Source organism: Musca autumnalis, unplaced genomic scaffold (assembly GCF_047663935.1).
Source record: "Musca autumnalis isolate F117 unplaced genomic scaffold, ASM4766393v1 scaffold_1, whole genome shotgun sequence".
NCBI classification, from domain to species: Eukaryota; Metazoa; Arthropoda; class Insecta; order Diptera; family Muscidae; genus Musca; species Musca autumnalis.
Window position 1 is genome coordinate 2,931,999 of NW_027411644.1, and position 22,161 is coordinate 2,954,159.

The 22,161-nt window shown below is 35.4% G+C and overlaps 1 protein-coding gene across 1 annotated transcript in view; it reads right to left on the reverse strand.

The window, feature by feature from the left end:
* nAChRalpha1 (nicotinic acetylcholine receptor alpha1) overlaps positions 1-22,161 on the reverse strand; it is a 126,165-nt gene that overhangs the window by 13,069 nt on the left and 90,935 nt on the right. The window contains exons 4-6 of the mRNA XM_073958643.1: positions 15,115-15,159; positions 8,946-9,055; positions 4,631-4,811 (exon numbers count right to left, since the gene is read on the reverse strand). Of these exons, the coding sequence (XP_073814744.1) occupies positions 4,631-4,811; positions 8,946-9,055; positions 15,115-15,159 (336 nt within the window). The remainder of the gene's footprint in view (positions 1-4,630; positions 4,812-8,945; positions 9,056-15,114; positions 15,160-22,161) is intronic.

The window sequence follows — 22,161 nt, forward strand, 5'->3', positions numbered from 1 at the left end:
CGCCAATAGGCAACAAGACAAATAGGGACAATACAATATCATTCAGCTCAACATTTCTCACTGTAGGAGAACTTTGTTAAAAAGTAATTTTAACAAATAAATCTGACAGCTGAACACACCCACCCCCTCCACCCCACACATACGCACACACAAATGTGGACTTAAATGGTGGAGGTAGAACTTAATAAAAGCAGCATACCCACTCCCCCCCCCCCCCCCCATGCACACACTAAGGCACTTTGATTTAATGTTTATAAAATTGAGATTAATGTCATGTTTATTTGTTGTAAATTATAAAATTGGAAGAAATTTATCTGCCAGAAATCCCTGCAAATGGTATGATGTGTGCGCATGTCTCAAAAAATGTCGAAATCATGGGAATTTTATGATTTGAAGACTTCTGGATGGATGAGTTCTTTGAGATTTGGAACAGATGTGTTTTCACCTAAGTATGACATTGTATTCATGGAGGCCTCCAATACGAAATGTTTAACAGTGGAAAGTCAGTGATTATGCAAACCACATTTTACATAAATATATGTACATACATAGTATGTAGTTCGACTTTTAACAAAATTTCCCTTAATATTTATTTAGCATGATTTTTCTTACAAACATTCATGTTTATAAGAATTGGACGAACCCCAATTTGGAGTTGATTTAGCCATGTCCGTCCGTCTGTCTGTCAGGCTGGATCGCATGATAACTTTCCTACGGATTAACCGATTCGGTCCAAAATTTGGTTTTCGTAATATTTTGTCCAAACTTAGTTTAAGTTCGTAGATGGGTTATATCGGTTCACTCCTTCCGGTGCTTTCCCCACAAAAGTTGGGAAAATTTGTCTGCCCGAGAACTCTTGAAGCGAGTAACCGATTTGGTCCATACTTTATATATCGTAAAAATTCTACAAGACTTAGACGAGGTTCCAATATAGACTCAATCGGCACCTTTGGGTACCTCCCACATAAAATTTCGGAATAGTTCAGTTTAGGTCCTGCTTTCGAATCGCTTTGATTTTTGTTGTAACAACTTGTATTCTCTGCCCCCCTTCTATTCTCATGTTAATGAGAATGATGATCACTTTGCAAAAGGGAATTTTTTTAAATAAAATGCCAACAACATATTCACAGGTAACTGTGCTGATGTTATTTCAACTTAACAGAAATCGATGATTTCTTCGTTGAATCGTGCTGTCAGCTTGCAAATATTTTGTTCTGGTGTTTTTTTTTTTGGAAAACCGAAAAGTAAGCATCATTCTCATTTACATGAGAATACGCCATGCTTTAAGGGTTCAGGTTTTCACTAAAAAATCATGATTTCAAAAACTGAAAAGCCAATTGATAATTCCCTTCGCCGGGATGAAATCACGATATTGGTAGCGATCAGTAAATTTTGCAACACTGTCAGTTCGTTTTGTAAACATTACTCTCTGCAAAGAAAGTAATGATGAAGTGAAGACAATGGGGGAATACTCCAGACTTAAGTAATCATATGATTGAATCTTCAACTAAAACAAAACAAACATTATGTAAAATATTAATATCCCATCTTATGGAAGGTTCAGGGTTTCGGAGTCGAGGTATTTTTGGATCGACTCCAACTTAAGGCCAGTTTTTTTCACGACTCCGGCTCCGACACCCACTCCGAGGGTAAATTCCTATACCACAAAAATGAATAAAATGTGGACAAATGTTTAACTTTAATATTGGGTCATATAGGTTAATCTGTCTGTTAATACTCAAATACAGAACATAAATATGAAGTAACATTCATATTTATATTATTTCTACTGAATCTTATATTGAAAAATAGCAACAAAATGCAACTTAGAAAGTTTTTGTCAGTTTTACCTTTTTTCCCAAGCATATTCTGAAAGGAGCTTTTTCCTGTGCGAATATCTTTACGCCTTCAAAATATGTGAAAATGAAGAACAATACAAATAAAAAAAAACTGCATGCCGTCACAATTATAAGCAATTCATGACCAGGTTTTAAAATGGATATAAGCCAAAATGTTACAGTGCTTCTAGAGCCTTAATGATGACCCTTAGTTGAAAAGCCAATTTTCGTGAAACTTACGAAACTTTTTTGGTAGATTTTTTCTTCATTTGAATGAGTATAACTTTGCTTTCTGAATTTTTTGTTGAAAATATATTGTTTGGACGTTTTTGATCATAAAACGGTCAAAAAAAATTTCAAAAATAAACTCGATCGACGAGTTTCTAGATGTTGATGTCCTTACTTGATTTTATGGAATCATCTTATAATAATGATTTTATCTAATCTTATGTAAAAGCTCTTCAAAATATGATACTGGAATATCAGATTGTAAACAAATCATAATAACCATCCGAATTTCATACATAGGTAATAACTTATACGAAATGTACCGAAATACATAAACATACGGATTTTTTGAGAAAGAAAACAACTGATGAAGGACAATTAAAACGTGACAATAACGATTTTTTTGAACCTACATAAAATTCTCGAAGGAACATTTTTGTAGAATTTTTTCATGTAGAAAATCATGTCCACTCCTTCCGGTACCTCCCCCACAGAAGTGAAAATGTTCGGAAAATTTGTGCGCCCGATTATTCTTGAAAGGAGCAACCGATTTGGTCCATACTTTGCACATCGTGAAATTTCTACTAGGCTTAGATGAGGTTCCAATATGGACTCAATCGGTTCACTTCTTCGGGTACCTCCCACACAAAATTTCGGAGAAGTTCAGTTTTGGACCTGTTCTTGAATCGCTTCGTTTTTTGTTTTAGCAACTTGTATTCACTTCCCCCCATACGACGGTACAAGTTTCATCAGGGGCAGGTTCATACTTCCTGAGAAAATAGCCTGAAAGGTACAAAACAACCCCTGTGACGCTGCGTGTAGTTGTTGAAGCTCAAGATAAATCTCGAAAGGATCTGCCGATTTGGTCCATAATTTGGCATTCGTAATATTTTGTGAAAATAGAGTTTAAGTTCAAAGATAAGCCATATCGGTCCACTCCTTCAGCTACCTCCCCCACAAAACTTCAAAAATGTTCGGAAAAGTTGTGCGCTCGATAACTCTTGAAGGGAGTGACCGATTTGGTCCATACTTTACACATCGTAATATATCTACCAGATATAGATTAGGTTCGAATATGGACTGTAGTTTTCCACTCCTTCGGGTACCTCCCACACACAATTTTGGATAAATTCACTTTAATACCTGCTCTCGAATCACTTTGATTTTTGTTGAAGCAACTTGCATTCGCTGTCTCCATTACGGCAGTAAAATCTTTATCATGGGCAAGCTTTGAGCTTTTATCCTAGCCCATATTTTTGTCGGGAAGTTCATACGCCCAGCATTTTGAAACCCCCCTAAATACATACGTTTTTTCAAAAAAAAGTATTTTAATTCACACAGGCTGAGGGTATATCTCTGTCGTCTAAGCCGACGAATACTTTTTTACTTCTTTTCTTTTTCAGTTTCAAATATCAGCTATGGGATCCTTTGGGTTACTTAATATACTCAATATTGGCTTTCATTCCCAAAGGGAATTTGTGAGATGACCAGTAGGTCTTCTGACAGAAGACTTATATAGAAGACCTAAAATTTGCAATTATAACTCGATTGTTATAGAACTTTACTTTTGCTTGCAAAAAATTAAAGGATCAATTGGACAAACAATATTTTCCACATGAATTTTGTAATCAAAATAGAGTTGAAAAAGTCTAGACTTCAAAGGACAGTAAATGTACTGTGAATCGTCCTCTAACTACCGTTCGCTTATATGTATGTTTTCTTATAGATTTCTTTTTAAATAAATAATGTTTTGGAAAAAATTTGGTGTGCCGAAGAAATTCTCGATCAGATTGTTTCTTTGCACACGTATCTATTTGAGCGAGCAATTGACACTTGGGTATAAAAAGTTTCTTGTTGAAAAACAAGAAACAAGGGAACTGATCAAGGTCTGTGGCGAGATCTGCCTTACCCCTTGGTAAACATCGCCATTTTTTTCCACTAATAAATTAAATTTGTTTTAATAAAATATTAAAACAACGACTATGGGATTAAGCCTGACTATTTTGAAAAACAAAATATAGCCCATCTTATTATATCATAGACTAATAAAGATGTAGATGAAGGATTACTCAATTTTTACGCGGTAAACTCACTCACACCCAAAAACTCAAAAAAGTGCGAAAACGATTTTTGGGGATAATGACAATATTTTCTTGGATATTTTTATCTGAGAATATAGTTCCCATCAATAACTAATTGTATTTTTAAAGTGCAGGACTGTGAATTGCGTGGTTTAGCCAGCAATTGTAGCAGCTAGACGAAACATGTGATACGAAAGTACAACAAAGCGTAGCTTCGACATTTAAAGAAAACTGTCAGATAAATATTTAAATAAATTTATGTATTATTCTGTTCTAGAACCTGCAAAAATTGTTTTTTTTTTAATTTTTAAATTTTTTCTTTTTTTTACAAGTTTTTTTTTTGGACTTAAACACACACTTATGACTCTTTTCCCAAACCTTTTAAATTAAATTTTTACAAAAAAGTAACAAAAGGAAAACCAATTCAAATTTATAACTTTTATTCTCTGTTAATAAACAGTGACACATATGCTGATGACTTACCATATAACCGTCATACGTCCATGAGCCGAACTTCATGAAGCATGTCTGTTCGTCGAAGGGAAAATACTCAACATCGATTTCACAGAATGACTTGTAGATGGCAGGTGGCTTCCACACCACTTTCCCAGTATGATGGAGGATTGCTTTTGTCATTATTGTCACTTCGTAATTACCATCAGCACTGAAAGCATGAGGGAAAACAAAAATAAAGACAAAACCATGAAAAATGTAAATTTAAAATTTAAATTAAGAGAAATATTCATAGATAAGCCATTGTATTCCGGTCGGTCTTAAGTCTTTCTTTTCGTATTTTTTTATCATTATTGTTGTTATTTTGGAAATTACGACCAGATATTGCTTGACCGTACCACAAGCTTTATTCGAAAATGTTAAATGTTCAACAATATTCTCCCTGCCCTTTTTCCCAACCACTATTTCACCAGTGATGAACAGTAAACAATTCTTCGCCCATAAGCCACGAAATACATCTTGGAAAGCTTTTATGTCCTGTTTAATTCCAGCAATTAATTTTTATGATGATCCCAGAAATTAAAATTCACTCCAAGAGAAAATGAAATAACAAAGCATATTATTTCATTTCATTTGAAATGGTCATGGTCGGTCTCAACGTTGGCAGGCGGCAAGTAAGTGCGTGGAACCAAGTTATTACAGAAGGCAGTGTCTATGGGATGGCTGGGATTCGGTTGAACTCTACCGACGTAGACAAGGACAAGGATGATGAGAGGAGAGAAAATCCATTTCAATGAAATAATCCGTCGCAGCTAGTTTCAATGAGCGTTCAGTGTGTTTATTCCAAGTCATCTCAAAGAGACAAAATGGTTAACAAACCTTACTGGTCCTTTCGTTTAGGACAGGATCAAGAATCTAAATGGGTTTCTATTATCAACCATTGACGAGATATGGTTCTTTTTTGGTAATGAAAAGTGAAAGGATTTTCTTTTAATATTGCGTTTGTTTACATTAATACTTTGCCGGAATGAAACGCGTAAAGTGATGCAATGTGAAGTCGTCCTAGGGGAAAATAGCAAAAAATTCCATAAAGCTGAATTTCGGGAATGAACTATAGTTGGCCATTATATGAATTTTCCAAAAAAATTTCCATCGATACCATGTGCGCAAAAGATCTTGTTCGTCGTCCATTGTTCATTTGCGAACCTATAAAGTACATATCTCTCATTTACTCAAAGACTGGCACATCTCAATAAATCCATTTTCGAGAAAAACGCTTTTTAAATTAGCTATTGAAATTTGACTTCCCAATTTAAAGAGATTATTACGCAAAAAATGGGTGCCACCGTGATGCAATGGTATGCACACCCGCCTTGCACGCTGAAGGTCGTGGGTTCGATTCCCCGGCCAAGCAACATCAAGCCATTTTCTACGGTGGGAAAATACCCCTCAGTAATGTTGGCGACATTTCCTGAGTATTTCAGCCATGTAAAACTTCTCTATAAAGTGGTGTCGTAAGACACGCCGTTCGGACTCGGCGATAAACAGTAGGTCCCATATCATATCAAACTTAAATTAACTGTAATTTGGCATTTATGGTTCTCAGTTCTCTCATGTTTTGATACAACCTCAATAGAATGGTATCTTCTGATTTTCGGTTAAAATGGTTAAAATTTGGTATTTAGTTTCGCTTGGGCTGCAAAAATGTTTTCCAGAAATTTGTCGGTAAATGTCAACGTTTTGATATAGCCTCCATTGTGTGTACTTCCCGATTCAGGGAAATTTTAAGGTCTTAGCCACATTATCCAACCAAAATAGCCCAAATTTGTTAAAAAGTCTTCGTTGGCAGATTAAAACATTCCCGCAGAGAATGATCCGCACAGAATTATCGGTATAGGTCTAGTAGTGTATTATATCCCCTGTAGAATTGTACCGCCCGACTGAAATCTGGTTCCAATATAACTTATGATGGAGGGTATACAAATTTCGGCCCGGTGGAACTTAACGCCGTTTTTACTTGTTGTGGGTTAAACAATTCTTTGTCCATATTTTCGGTATTTAATATGCGATTTCTAATCGAAAATAAATTTTCATCAATTATTCCAAACATATATTGTTGTTGTCACAAATGATTTAGTGAAAATGGGTCGAAGTGTTTGTTCCACTTACAAAGGATGTCATTCCAAATATTAGTCTGTGTAAAAATTTATAAATGATCGAAAATTGCAGCATAATATTTGTGTTCACATCCCACAAAAGCTTCCTTTGTTTTTTTTTGGCAATTATTAGTTGCCATTTGATGAGGACTACATTCAGCCACGAAATGCTTTGTTGCATTTATCAAAACCGGCGCTTTATGTTGCTTCACTAAAATCTAGAATGGCATTTGGATGTTTTCATTTGTGTTAAAGCCGGGAGCACAAAGTAAACAGTGCGTGACAGTGCCATCCAACCAATAAATTATATCGCTCTGCATTCCTTTGAGATCGCAATAGCCAAATCGGTGGAGAGCACAAACCACACAGGGAGGAAGCATTTTGTTTTTATTGTTGTTAGTGGCATGTTGTGTTGTTTGTGCTTTTAAATGTTTTGATGCGGCGTTTGTCCTCGGCCCACAGCATGAAAAAAGTAAACAAATTTTGTCGATTGAGGAGCAAATATCGGGAGGAAAAGTTTGGAATTAGCAAAAAGACCGAATGGAAGTATTTAACAGCTTTCAATGTTATCTTGTTTTATTTGAAAAAAAGTAAATACACAACTGAAATGGGCATCATGGGCAGTGTAGTGGGCGAGGCCTGCAGGCTGGTTGACACAACAAGAATTATGTATGTGCGCAAATTTGCATACTTTTGCTGGTAAAAATATACAATTTATTTGCATGTTAATACGTGGAACACAGTGGGCTTTTATTTCTAGCGAATTAAATTTTGAGTAGTAACCTTTTGTAAGCCAGTTGAGGTTGAGGAGTGATATAATGTAACTAAACGTCTATATAATAATAATTGTTCCACAATCATCCCAGATGGGAAAAGGGTGACTGTTCATATAAGTTCAATGATATGAGAACTACTGTTTATCGCCGAGTCCGAACGGCGTGTCTTACGACACTAATTGCAGAGAAGTATTACATGGCTGGAACACTCAGGAAATTTCGCCAACATTACATTAGATTAAACGGTAATTAATTATATATTCCGAAGGTGGTTGATCGGATTTTCCTCCCTTTTATCTACATGTGCTAAATCTGCTTCGGAAATATACTTTTTCATAACATCACATGTGTCATCATCTGAGGTTATCAAAGTATTCCTAGGCCCAGGAATATAACCCACTGTACCCCTTGTGTCCCTCCTCTTCTCCCTTAGCTGAAATATTTGAAATGTAAAACATTTAACAGCCACTAGCGCAAATAGCAAGGCATTGTTGCTGTCATTACCCATTATGTGGCATAAAATGTTGCTACCACTTGCTACCCACCGTCATTTGCATACGGGTACATCTAGCTCATCTGGAAGAGTAAAGTGTTTACAAATCGCAACATCAACGCCGCCCACAAATGCCTCTCTATGCCGGCATACCAGCCATGCTGGTGCTTTCTCATTGTTTAATAAATGCTACAGTGTTTTGCTAAGCTTCTGTTTGTAGCCTTGACAATAATGCAGAATTTATTGCAGCGTTAGCATGTGTACCGCATACTTTCGGACGTTAACGCTTTCATTATCTTTATCTATGCAAGAGCAGAAAATGAAACATATAAAAAGCGTCGGATGATAGAAAATATTCTGTTTGTCCCAAACAGCTGCCAATATTTTGAATATTTCATTGCCCGGCAACTAGATCCCCTGTCGAGTTGATAGTTTGTGTCATCGATGGGACGGGGATTGGGCCAACGAATTGGCATTTCCTGCCATGGAGATAATTAGTCGCAATTTGTTTGGACGGCTGTATCATAATAATTGGCTTTCTTAAGTTTTAACATAAATTATCCATTCTTAGGAAAACATTGAAATGTGAGTCGGACGCTCACTAAATTAATTAGAATAATTCATTTAGCTTTCCCTCCAGCCACCATCTCCAGCAAACATTCATTCATTACCCAGCTAGTCAGACCGCAGCAGATGGATGTACACAAACCCATACCCCCATCAGATTAGCAAAAGACTTTAAAAAGTAAACAGGATAATGGCGAGAAAAATATAAACAACACCAAGGTTGTTATCTCGGAAATAGTTGTTCTCTACTCTGAAGAAATTAATATCAAATTGAGGCTATATTAGGTGGGGATTAGATCAGGAACGACATAAAAAGTGTTATTTTTTTAGAATTTTATTGATGTCATACTTACTTATTGTACAGAACTATGTCCGGCAGCCATATATGCTCAGAAGGTACGTGTAAGGTATCGACACCGCCGTAATCATCAGGATTCCATTTTAATTTGTAGTCATTCCACTCCTGCAGTAATAAAACAAATAGAAGCATAACGGTATTTATTGCAGACAGCTTATAATTTTTAAGATTTTAGAAAAAATGTATTTGGCAAATGTCATGTTCATATATATGAATGTTCTGAACGTTCACACAAATCACTTGATGTTTCATTCTAGGTTTAGAGCAGCGTCGCCCAAGAATTTCCATCAATGTTTTACTATGTGTTTATGTGTGAAGAAAACAACAACCACATGATGTTTATCATTTGTTTTTTTTATTCACGTACACACTAAGTGAGAGAGAGAGAAGCAAATGCAAAACCAACTCAGTGGGCGCCCTCACTATACAGACGAAATCGCTTATAACGTCGGTCAAGGGACCGGCCAAAATCGGACGCTATAACCGATAGTCGTTATAAACGATATTTATAAAAGAGGTAATATAATATTATGTATAGTGACATTTGGGTATAAATACGTTGTTTTATTAAGTAAATAAATAAAATCAATTCAATTTTTTACTTTTTCATTCTATAAATGACAAAATAATAAAAAATAACGATATTAAATTCATTCTTCAGCAGATCGCCTTCAATATATCACCTTTAAATAGGATATGGTTCTATTTCTAAGAGTCTGTTATTTTAGTTTGTGCTTTTGAATTCCGACATAAGTTTTAAATTTAACTCAGATCTGAGTTTTGAAGGGGTTTCCAAAACACATTTTTGTTTGTAACATGTTCTGAGTAAATAAATTTTTGAAGAGTTTCTACAGCTAGACACGCCTCTGTCACTTACAGCATTTGAAACCCTGTTCATTAGAATTGTCTCCATCTAAAACTTCCAATTATGTCGTCGTCATTACATAAGGCAGATGTGAAAACTTTGTCATCGATGGCAAATAATTCATGAATATCTTCTACGTGTTGGGAGAAATTAGAACGAAGATAAATGTCTTCAGAAACTTTTAAAGGTCCATTAACAATCCCGCAAGATGAAGAAAATTATCAATGACAGAAGCCGTTACAATTTTCCATGATTCATCTAACACTAACACGGCATCCAACACATTTAATTTCGTACTTTGATCCTTTTCTATTCTTGACAGGATAGTGGATATTTGCTTATCCGGCAATGCTATTTTAATGATTATATTCCACCTTGGTCCATGGGTTGTAAAACAGATGTTACATTGGGTGACAAACATTCAAGCATAATTAACTTGAGACCGCCATCTTCGAACATGTTGTGCATAAGTTTGGTATTTTGTTGTTGTTTGAGTTTGAAAAAATATACATACAACAAATTATTAAGAGACAATTTCCTTCTTCGTATGATTCGACGTTATAACCGATAGCAAAATTCAAATATTTCACAAAAAACCGACGTTACAACCGATATGACGCTATAAGCGATGACGTTATAAGCGATATTTATTTGTGTGGAATATAAAGGGCAGAAATTCGGGACTTTTGGATTTCGTCGCTATAAGCGATATGACGTTATAAACGACGACGTTATAAGCGATTTCGACTGTACTTCTTTGCAAAGAAGCTCATCTCTCGAACATCCGTTTTCTTCCTACATTTGGACCAGAAAGTAATAAAACTAAAACTATGTACCTATACTTTTTATACCCTCAGTATTTATGCTAACGAGGGTATATACACTCTCATACGGGCAAAATGTGCCTCATCGAAATAATGGTTTAAGACTCCAAGTATGTTTGGGAAATCCGTTTCAGACAATTTGGAGTAGATTTAGCAATGTCCGTCCGTCTGTCTGTCTGGCTGGTGCCCACGATAACTCTCGAACGGATGAACCGATTTGGTAAACAATTTGGCCTTCGTAATATTTTGTCCAAACTTAGTTTAAGTTCGAAGATGGGTTATATCTGTCCACTCCTTCATGTACCTCCCCCACAAAAGTTCGAAAATGTTCGGAAAAATTGTGCGAACTATAACTCTTAAAGGAAGTAACTGATTTTGTCCATACTTGAACATCGTGAAATTTTTACCAGAATTAGATGAGTTTCCAATATGGACTCTATCGGTCCACTCCTTTGGGTACCTCCCACACACAATTTCGGAAAAGTTCAGTTTAGAACCTGCTCTCGAATCACTTTGATGTTTGTTGTAGCACTTGTATTTGCTGCCCCCCTAGGACGGTAAAAGTTTCGTCAGGGGTAAGTCCATACTTCCTGAGAAAATAGCTTGAAAGTTGCAAACAACCCTATGACACCGTGTGTAGTGGTTGGAGCGCAACTTAACTCTCGAACGGATCTGCCGATTCGGTCCATAATATTTTGTCCAAACTTAGTTTAAGTTCGAAGATAAGCCATATCGCTTCACTCCTTCAGGTACCTCTCCCACAAAAGTTTAAAAATGTTGGGAAAAATTGTGCGCACGATAACTCTTGAAGGGAGTAACCGATTTGATCCATACTTTACACATCCTAATACATCTACCAGATATAGATCAGGTAAGAATATGGACTATATTTGTTCACTCCTTCGGATACCTCCCACACAAAATTTTGGATATATTTACATTAAGACTTGTAGTGGAATTCTGTAACTCATTTTTTGAGTTACCGACAAAAATCGGTAAAATTAAAACGCAAAATTATGAATTAGAAATATCAATAAAAGTTAACAACACTGTTGCCATCGGTAGGAGTTAGCGACAACTTTATTTTGGTTGTTTACTTACCGAAAAAGTTCGCTGATTACTAAAATTATAAGCTTTTTAATTTGATCGATTTTTGTCTGTAACTCGAAAAATTAGTTATAGAATTCAACTACTGCTCTCGAATCACTTTAATTGGTGTTGAAGCAACTAGCATTCGCTGCCTCCAGTAAGACGGTAATCGTTTTTTCGGTGGCAAGTCCATACTTCCTGACAAAACAGCGCGAAAGGTGTAAAAAACCTATGACACCGAATGTGGAGGCTTGAGAGCACGATAACTCTCGAACTCGAACCGATATGGTAAAAAATTTTTCATATTTTGTCCAAACTTCCGGTACTTAAAAAATGTCACTAAAATGGTATGCACGATATCTGCTGAACGGAGCAACCAATGTGGTCCAAACTTTGGATATCCTAATATTTTGTCCAAATTTAGTTTTACTTCTAAAATGGCCTACATCTGTCCTCTCCTTAGGGTACCTCCCTCATTAAAATTCAACATTTGTGTCTAAGTGCCGGTTAGGGTCTGTTCGCTGTTCGTTGTGGTCCTGTTTACAGCGATATTATGTTTTCCGTGGACAAGTCCATGCTTCCTGGCATACTGGTCCAAAAGTTATACGATGACCCACTAAAATGACTAGTGGGCGCGATATCTATCAAAAAGATATGACTCCCAAAATAAGATCCACTTTCGTAATGGACTATGTCGGTTCATTCCTTCTAGTACCTTCTCCGCAACACTTTTGAACTTTAATCCTAATCCCCATTTTTGTCGGCAAGTTCAAATCTCCAAAAAGGCCCACAAAATTCTGAAAAGATCCTAAATACATTCGATCTGTCCGTAGATGAAATTCACATAGGCTGAGGGTATATCTCTGTCGGCAAAGCCGACTGATACTTTTTTTACTTGTTCGACGATCATATTCACGATTACTTCTTATACCTGTAACACTGTACCGTCAAGTTACCAATGACCAAAGATTGAAAATGTCCTGCATCGAATGAATTAAATTTGTATTGTATATTTTTTCTCTTATTAAAAATATACGTTTTTTATAAATTGTTTTACATATAAATCTTCAATAGCGAGATATACACCGCGTTTATAATTAAGGAATATATGTACATACAGTTAGGCAACAAAGGCCAACATTGTAAAAATTATACGGTCTCTTACTGTTGGTCCCCGTCAAAATATGCAAAGTTTATTATTTTATTTATAAAAATATGTTCAAAAAGAACAAGAATTAACTACTATTTAGGGGTGATAATAAATGTATTGCAAAAATTACCAAATCTACGGTTTTTGGAGAATTACCAAAGTTATGTTCCTTAATGAGTTGTCTATGCACCTTGGACATTCATTGGAGCATTAATGAGCTTAGTTAAACCAAAAATTATGGCTCGGCATGTTACACTCTAAGGGTATTGGTTCCCCAATTTTTATAAAATCTTGATCTATCGTTGGAGGACCTTTGTCGATTTTTTTGTAAACTGAGCCAACAAAAAAAAACTATAAGGGTTGATATGAGGATTTTGGCCCAAGGTATTTATCAGTTAAGTGTTGTTATATTACATCAGCAACTTACACAAATAAGATTAATATGTCATTATCTGGCCTTTTGAATGGTGGTAGTTGAACATGTTTGAGCTTTTTGGATCTTTTTTACTGACTTTCAGAATAATGATTATTAAATATTTCCTAATGATGCCAGTGGGGATGTCTTGCCAATTATTATTATGCCCGCGAATTCGATTCCGCATACTTTTTACTTTGGTAAAGAATACGAGTATATTACCAAAAAATTCGGTACTCCAGCTTTTCCAGAACGGGTTTAATTTCCATATTTGGTGGGTTTTATTAGATTTGGTGCACTTTTTGAGATTTATCGCGATAGCAGAGTACAATATCTATCCATTTAGTAAAAATGAATTCATTCCAATAATATTTAGAGAGGGAATATAGTCCTGTTGTAGGTCGTTTCAAAATACTACACTGAGGGTCTATTTTTTCCCTATAGTTTCCAGAGGTATTTTGATGTTTTCAAAGCCAAAATCGGACTGCTTTGCATTGGTCCATTATCCGACAATACATATTGAGTTAAATATGCATTCTTTACATACTTGTTTGTGACCGATTCGTCATTGTTTATTGTTAATGTGGTCGCACGCGTTTTTTACCTGTCTGAAGGCCCTCCATGACGGCTTTTATTATCACTGAACTTTATCACAATCAAAGCTGTTCGGCCATTATTAGCCGCAAAAGTTGTAAAAATGCATAATGACCACAAAAATTTGCAAAAATGATTAGTTTTATAGTACTGCTTTTCTCGTTGCAATACATTTATTGTCACCTCAAAGTAGTAGGTAATTCTTACTTTAGTCCGTATTTGTAATAAATTGCAAATAATCTTTGTATATTTTCAAAGAATATTGTTTTGAAGACCAATAGCAAGAGTTTTGAATAAAAAACCGAATAGTTTTTACATAATTTGTTGCCATAAGCGAACAGTTTATATGAATTTTTTTACAATTTTAGCCTTTGCAATACATTTGTTGTCTAACTGTATATACCTCCTCTACACGTTTGTTCAAACACTTTAAACTTTTTCTGCCGTGACATTTTTCTTCGGTTATAACCCTAATGTACAAACGTGAACAAACATTAATTTATACATGGCCAAATAAAATTATGCTTATACAAATTTCCATAGAAATTAAGCTTTTGTGCAATTTCATTTCGTTAAGTACATAATTTTGAGCTGAGGATTCAATTCGAGTTAACTAATAAATTATAATCCACAATGCCCGTATAAAAGGTCACAGCTAATGGCAACTGCATGATATGATGGCCATATGATTCCAGTCAAATGTCCTCATGTGGCAAATGTTTGCTCACAGAGAGATGTTGAAGTGGACATTTGGGCGTATTTGCATTCAAATGTAAATGATTAACTCCCCGAGAGGCGGTGTTGGTGTTGTATGTATGTGTGTATGAATGTTGTGGATGGAACACCAATGATTTATGCTAAGTGCAATGTCACATTATTTGTTCTGTTCAAACGTGACCACGCATTGTCTGTCCATATTAAAATATGCAGTTTTTTTCTGCTTGACCTGGATGTTCTCATTACAAACACTTTTATTTGTTTTTGGATGGCATGGTGGTGGGCCCTCAAATGCAAATATACATAAATTACTCGCTTGCCGATGTGGGTTTTTTATTGCGGACAAATATTAAACATTCGTTCTGGTGGTAAAACAACAAACAAAGCGGTAGTTGTGTTCTGACACCTCTTTCTCTCTCTCGCTCTTTCTGTTTTGCCAAGAACAACAACAAGAGCAATGACAATTGAACGCCACACATTTTTCACATATCAAAGGATCAATGCAATTACCTGTTCTACCCATACATTCGTAGTCATGATTTGATTTTTTAAATTCTGAAAAGAGAAAGAGAAAGTAAAGACAAGAAAATCATGAGAGGCTCATTGAATTATAAACAAATACACAGAGGGATATGGAACAAAAGCGAAATAAAAACATACTCGTAATGCAAACCTATTTTCAAAGCCGTAAACATTCACATTCATCGCCACATTATTCTTCATTCAGCCTTTTGTGGTGGGAAAACTGCCGTTTCATCTTAACTGTAATCTACGAGGGAATATCCCGAATTGAATGTTTCCTCTTGACGCAGAATAGAGAGGAGATTGTTGCTGCGATTAAGGATGCTTGTCGACGTTAATGAATGAATTAATTACTTAAATAAAATTATATTAAGGAGGCAAGATGCCATGTGGGAGATACAGACTCAGCAGAATTACTGAATTGGTTATAATTGGTAAGTCGATATGAGATCAGGGCTTCCATTCATGTTACGTTGCATAAGACCATAAGAAAAGACGTTCAAGTTGTGGAGACAAGGCAAATTGTAATTGGTATCGGAACTACAATCGCGCACAACCACAAGCTAAGAAGTGATATGAGAGGGTATGGGAATGAAAAGACTAATTTAATAGAGAAAAACTAATAAAAAGGATCTATGGTCGGCTAATAAAATGGCGTTTGCATTATGGCGGAAATTGTGGGATCTTTATAAAATGTATTCGATAAAAAATACATATGATATTGATGAAAGTTATGCCCATTAAAAAGTTGTCATTTAACAACGACTATCGTCAGAATCAGATTTTTTAATTCGATATATTTAATTTTGTAAATTATTTCTATTCTATAAACCTCATAATGCTGTCTCACATTTTTTTTGTTTCAAAAAGTAGGCCACTTAAACTTTCCATGGATCAATACTTCTTGTGTTGCTTGTTAGTTATCCCTGTTGTACTAACTGCCAAGTATTCTATTGCCGAACGAAGTGGCAGATTGTTCATTCACATATATTGGCTATTTGTGTATTTGGCTAAAGTATTCTGAGCAAAGTATTTTGTTTGGTTTTCAGAGCTATTCAAAGTACATATATTTGACCATTAATGGAAACAAAATGGAAATTCCATTTGCTTTGAGAAGAAGTTTGATATAAAACGTAACAACTAAATAAAATGTTGATTCGTTCTAGGGAAATGTGAAATGGATTGTCCTGAAGTCACAAACAAAATTGTAAATGGCCTGGAAACATGATAAGAAGTAGTTTTTTCAGTTGTGTTTCTTTATTCCAAGTTGACGGCGATATACAACGAAACATTTGAAGTACTTTGAATGATCACAGGATATGGATGTTATTCCGACATCGGACATTTAATACCTGGGCATCTTTTACCATAGAAGTCGGTGGATCGCGAATATTTTATTTTATATATTTGATGTATTCCCAAATGAAGACGAAAAATTCCATCGTGGGAAACATGTAATGAAGCGATGAAAATAAGCTTTTCAAAATGCTTAAATAGGAAAAAGATTTGTGGTAAAATGCACGGATAACCAAAACAGAGTTAACATTTCTTGAAGAATGTGCTAACAGGCCTCCAGGATAAGATTAATTGGAAGTAGTTTATTTGTATAACTAGCAAAATGCCCGCTACTTCGTATGCGGAAAAGGGATAATATTCAAATAAAAAATATTTAATATGGTGAACACTGAAAATTTTTATGTACTAATACCTATTTGAATTGATATTAAATTTCTTTCAAGTACTGTTCGTACACGTTTTGTTCGATTCTCAAAAAAAGACATCTACACTTCAACAGCGGCCTATATTTAAAATTTCAGTCCATGTTTTATTAGAACGGTATGCGTATTTTAAAACTTTTATCCACATTTTCCAACCGAATTTTGGAATTTATGATATCAAAATGTAGAAACCCGATCGATTCCCCGGTCAGGCAACATCAAATTTTCAACGGCGGCAAAATACCATGTTGGCGATATTTCCTGAGTATTTCAGCCATGTAAAACTTCTGTACAAGTGGCGTCGTAAGGCACGGCGTTCAGACTCGGCGATAAACAGTAAGTCCCATATCATTGAGCTAATATGAATCGGGGTGCACTCATTGATATGAGAGAAGTCTCCCTTGTCCCGTCTGGGATGTTTGTGGAACAATTATTACATTATTTAGAAACCGAATTCGTGTTAACATAGAAACAATAGTACATTATTTTTAGAATCCACAACCTTAGCTCATATGTTACAGTTTTAGCTCTACTTGTTCATCCAATGCCAATGGTATTACATGTAGAAACATTTCATATATTTAAAGGTGGATTTTAATAAACATTCTGATCCAATCTCAACAGTGATCCTCACAACAAATTTCATTTATCGATTCACTCAATACCAGTGCTTCAATATTTAGTATTACTTAATACTTCTAGTACATTTATTGTACGAACACTTCTAACAATGAACCTGACAAATAAAAAATATACCCAAATTCCACTTCTATTCCTTAGCCCAATACCAAATTTATTGCAATTTTGTACTTTTCACACACTAATTACCCAGCTTCATTGCTACACGTCAAATTTAATAGCATTTAGTACATTTCGTATTTCTAAATATGTCAGCCAGCCCTCAGCCTAAATTCATTTCAAAAAAATCCTTATCTAAACACCAACACCATCCCTCATACAACAATTCGAAATTCCACCTTTATCCCTTCAAGTAACGCCAAATTGGTACCAAATTCAGTACTTATAATATGTAATTTTCGTACACTTATTATACGTATATCCACAATCATATCCATATCTCAACCCTACACATCAAGAGGGTCTCTAATACCAAATTTCCGAATTGCATCTCTATTCAATAATACCATTAATACTTTTCGTATGAACGTACGAATTTCAATAACTTTCTCCAACAGTAATTCTTAATTTCAGGATTCCACCCTATCCGTCCACCCAAACCTAAATTGTACCAAATTTAGTACCATTTAGTAACCATAAGTACGAACTTCCAAAACTATCTCAGTCCTACACTCCAACAGTAATCTAAATTTCAGGATTCCAGCTCTCTCCGTTCACCCAAATCCAAATTGAACCAAATTTAGTACCATTTAGTACTTTTCGTACCCATAAGTACGAATTTCCAGAACTTCCTTAACCCGACACTCCAACAATAACCTCAACTCGAAATTTCAGGATTCCTGCTCTATCCGTTCACCCAAATCCAAAATGTACCAAACTGAGTACCATTTAGTACTTCCCGTACCCATAAGTACGAACTTCCGAAACTACCTCAATCCTACACTCCATAAGTAATCTTAATTCAAAATTTCAGGATTCCAGCTCTATCTGATCACCCAAATTGTACCAAATTTACATTTAGTACTTTCCGTATCCATAAGTATGAATTTCCAAAACTACCTCAATCCTTCACTCCATCAGTAACCTTAATTCCAGATTTCAGGATTCCAGCTCTATCCGTGCACCCAAATCCAAATTGAGTACCATTTGGTACTTTCCGTACCCATAAGTACGAATTTAAAAAACTACACTCCAAAAGTAATCTTAATTCCAAATTTCAGGATTCCAGCCCAAATCCAAATTGTACCAAATTTAGTACCATTTACACCTTTTCGTACACATAAGTACGAATTTCCAAAATTACCTCAATCCTACACTCCAAAAGTAAATAAATTCAAAATTTCAGATTTCCAGCTCTATCCGTTCACCCAAATCCAATTTGTACCAAATTTAGTATCGTTTAGCACTTTTCGTACCCATAAGTACGAATTTCCAAAACTACCTCAGTCCTTCACTCCGTCAGTAATCTTAATTCCAAATCTCAGTTTTCCAAGTCTATCTAAATTTTACCAAATTTAGTACCATTAAGTACTTTTCGTACACATAAGTATGAGTTTCCAAAACTACCCCCATATTTCACTTCGACTGTAATCTAAATTCCAAATTTCAGGTTTTCAGCTCTATCCGTTCACCCAAATCCAAATTGTACCAAATTTAGTACCATTTATTACTTCTCGGACACATAAGTACGAACTTCCAAAATCATTTCCTTATGTCAACACCACTTCCCAACCTTGATTCCCATACCAAATTTGAAGATTGTAGCTATATCCGCTCAAAATATATAATTGGTACCAAATTTAGTAACTTTCAGTACTTTTCGTAAACTTATAGGTGGAATTTCCAAAAACCATACCAAAGGGTTCTCTCTATAACTCTCCATCAGTGACCCTTGTTCCAAATTTCAGAATTCTATCTCTTCCCGTTTGCCTAATACCATGGATACCATATTTAGTACGAAATAAGTACGAAATTGCTATTCGTTCACCCAAATCTAAAGTACTAAAACTACCCCACATGTCAATCGTACACTTCAACAGTTATCTTAATTCGAAATTTCAAGTTTCCAGCTCTATCCGTTCACCCAAATCCAAGTTGTACAAAATTTAGTACCATTTAGAACTTGTCCTACACATAAGCACAAATTTCGAAAACTACCCCCATATCGCAATCCTATACTCCGTCAGTAATCTTAATAATATGGAATTAAGGTTTCTAGCTTTATCCGTTCATCCAAATCTAAGTTGTACTAAATTTAGTACTTTTCGTAAACATAAGTACGAATTTCCAAAAACTACCCCTATATCTAAATCCTATACTCCGCCAGTCATCTTAAATCCAAATTTCAGATTTCCAGCTCTATCCTTTCACCAAAATCCAAATTGTACCAAATTTAGTACCATTTAGTACTTTTCGTACACATAAGTACGATTTTCCAAAACGAACCTCCAACACTAAGCTCCAATATTCAGTTGCCATCTTTTAAATTAAACAGTTCTGTGATTTAGATTTAAGTGCTGCAATATTTTTATTTACATTATTATTATTTATTTTATTAAATTATACAAATTCTGTGTTGTGACGTCCAGTTTTTTATATTTTTGATGACAATATCTAATAAGAATGTAACTAAGACTAATTGTAAGTATACGAAAAATCTGTTTGCACACAATGTTGTATAAGTAACCAATTGTATTTTGTCGTTAGGATTTTCATAATAAAGAACTCCTGAAGAAGTTGGAAACAGACCAACGAAACGTTGAGTTAAAACATGAAATAAATTAGTTTTATTTTATTAACAACTCTGACCGAATCAGCCCGGTGAAAAACACTCGTCTTGGAACCTCATTTCGTTTTCAACAGTAATCTGAATTCCAAATTTCAGGTTTCCAGCTCTATCCGTTCACCCAAATACAAATTGTACTAAATTTAGTACCATTTAGTACTTTTCGTACGAGTGCGTATTCCCCAAACAATTTCCGTTTTTAAACAACACTTTCCAACCTTGTTTTCCATACCAAATTTCAAGATTTCAGCTGCACCCGATCAAAATATAAAATTGGTACTAAATTTGGTAACTTTTAGTACACTTAGATGTCGAATTTTCAAAAAACCTTTAGTACATCTTTCTAACTTTCCATCAGTGACCCTCATTCCAAATTTCACAATTCTAGCTCTTCCCGTTTGCCACATACAAAGGGTACCATATTTAGTACCTTTTAGTACTTTTCGTACCCTTCCAGTTCGAATTTTCAAAAACCCAGCCTTATCTCACCCCTACACACCAACAGCAAGCCACCCCCAAAATTTCAAGCTTCTAGCTTCAGCCGTTTCGTCTGGGCGATGATCTGTCAGTCACTCACTCACTCACTCACTTATCACCAAGCTCTTTTATATATATAGATTGTATTTTACTGTTGCTCATGTTTTCCTATTTGTTATCCTTTGATATGAGGGCTCTCTTTAGCTCTATAAAAAACTGGTTAAATGAATTCAATCGTGGCCGACACTCGCTAAAAACTAAGGTCGTAAACGGATAATGCGTGGATGGATAATGCAAGATCGCCATGTTATACACCGTGAGATAGAGGAATACTTGTTCATTTTTTCGCCAACAAACATTTGATACCGCATGAATATCTGGCCGCCAAAATGGATTTTTCTCGTCAAACAAGCTCTTGTAGGTTGGTGTAAAGAAATTGTAAATAAAAACGACCGCGGTGATTCAAACGACATCTTTAAGATTGTCACATACGACGAATCTTGGATCTATACTTAGAAGCCCGAAACAAAACAGAAATCGACCGTTTAGATCTTCGAAAGCGAGCCAAATCCAACGAAAGTTGTTCATGTAAGAAGCACTTCGAAGCAAATGGTCGCCTGTTTCTTCGGCAAAACTGACCGTGTGTTAGATATATGGCTTGTGAAATGTAGGACGGCTAATTCTGAGTGGTACACTACAATTTATTTGCCTGAAGTCTCCTCAGTAATTCGAAAAAGGAACAAGAGAAGACGATTTATCCTGCATCATGAGCTCTTACACATCAGTTCAAACCAGCGCCTGTTTGAACGGACAAAACGTGGAATTGATGGGACATCCGCAGTACAGCGTTCAAAAACCATGATTTGGAGGTGTCACAATCGGAGTGGAAAAAGTGATTCAACAATTGGTTTGAGCGCATGAAAAAGTGTATAAATCATGCTGGAGACTATTTAAGAAAACAATAAAACTATTTTTGATGGTAAATATTCGCGTTTTCATTGTTAGGCAAGATAATTATCGTGCAGCCCTCGTACGATCAAAAATGAGCTCTATCGAAATAACAGTTTTCCGCAATAAGCAAGGCCTCGATTAAATTCTCGAACTGATCAAAAGATTCGGCCAAACTTTTGTACAGCCTAATATTTCTTCCAAATGTTGTTTAAATTCGAAGATCCGCATTAGCTATAAATTGACATTTTGAGTTCTCAATCAACCTGAAATCTCCCTTTCGATAATTACAGACAGAGGTCAATGTTTTGACTAGCTCTCACATAACTGTAACAACAAATCTGACGTATTTTGGAGGTTTTTGGTAAATTTTTAGCGGAATCAGCAGTAATACTGCTTTAATAAAGAAATAATATGTCTCTCAAATGTATAGGCGATGGTGCACATTTATTCGGCGAATATGCGAAG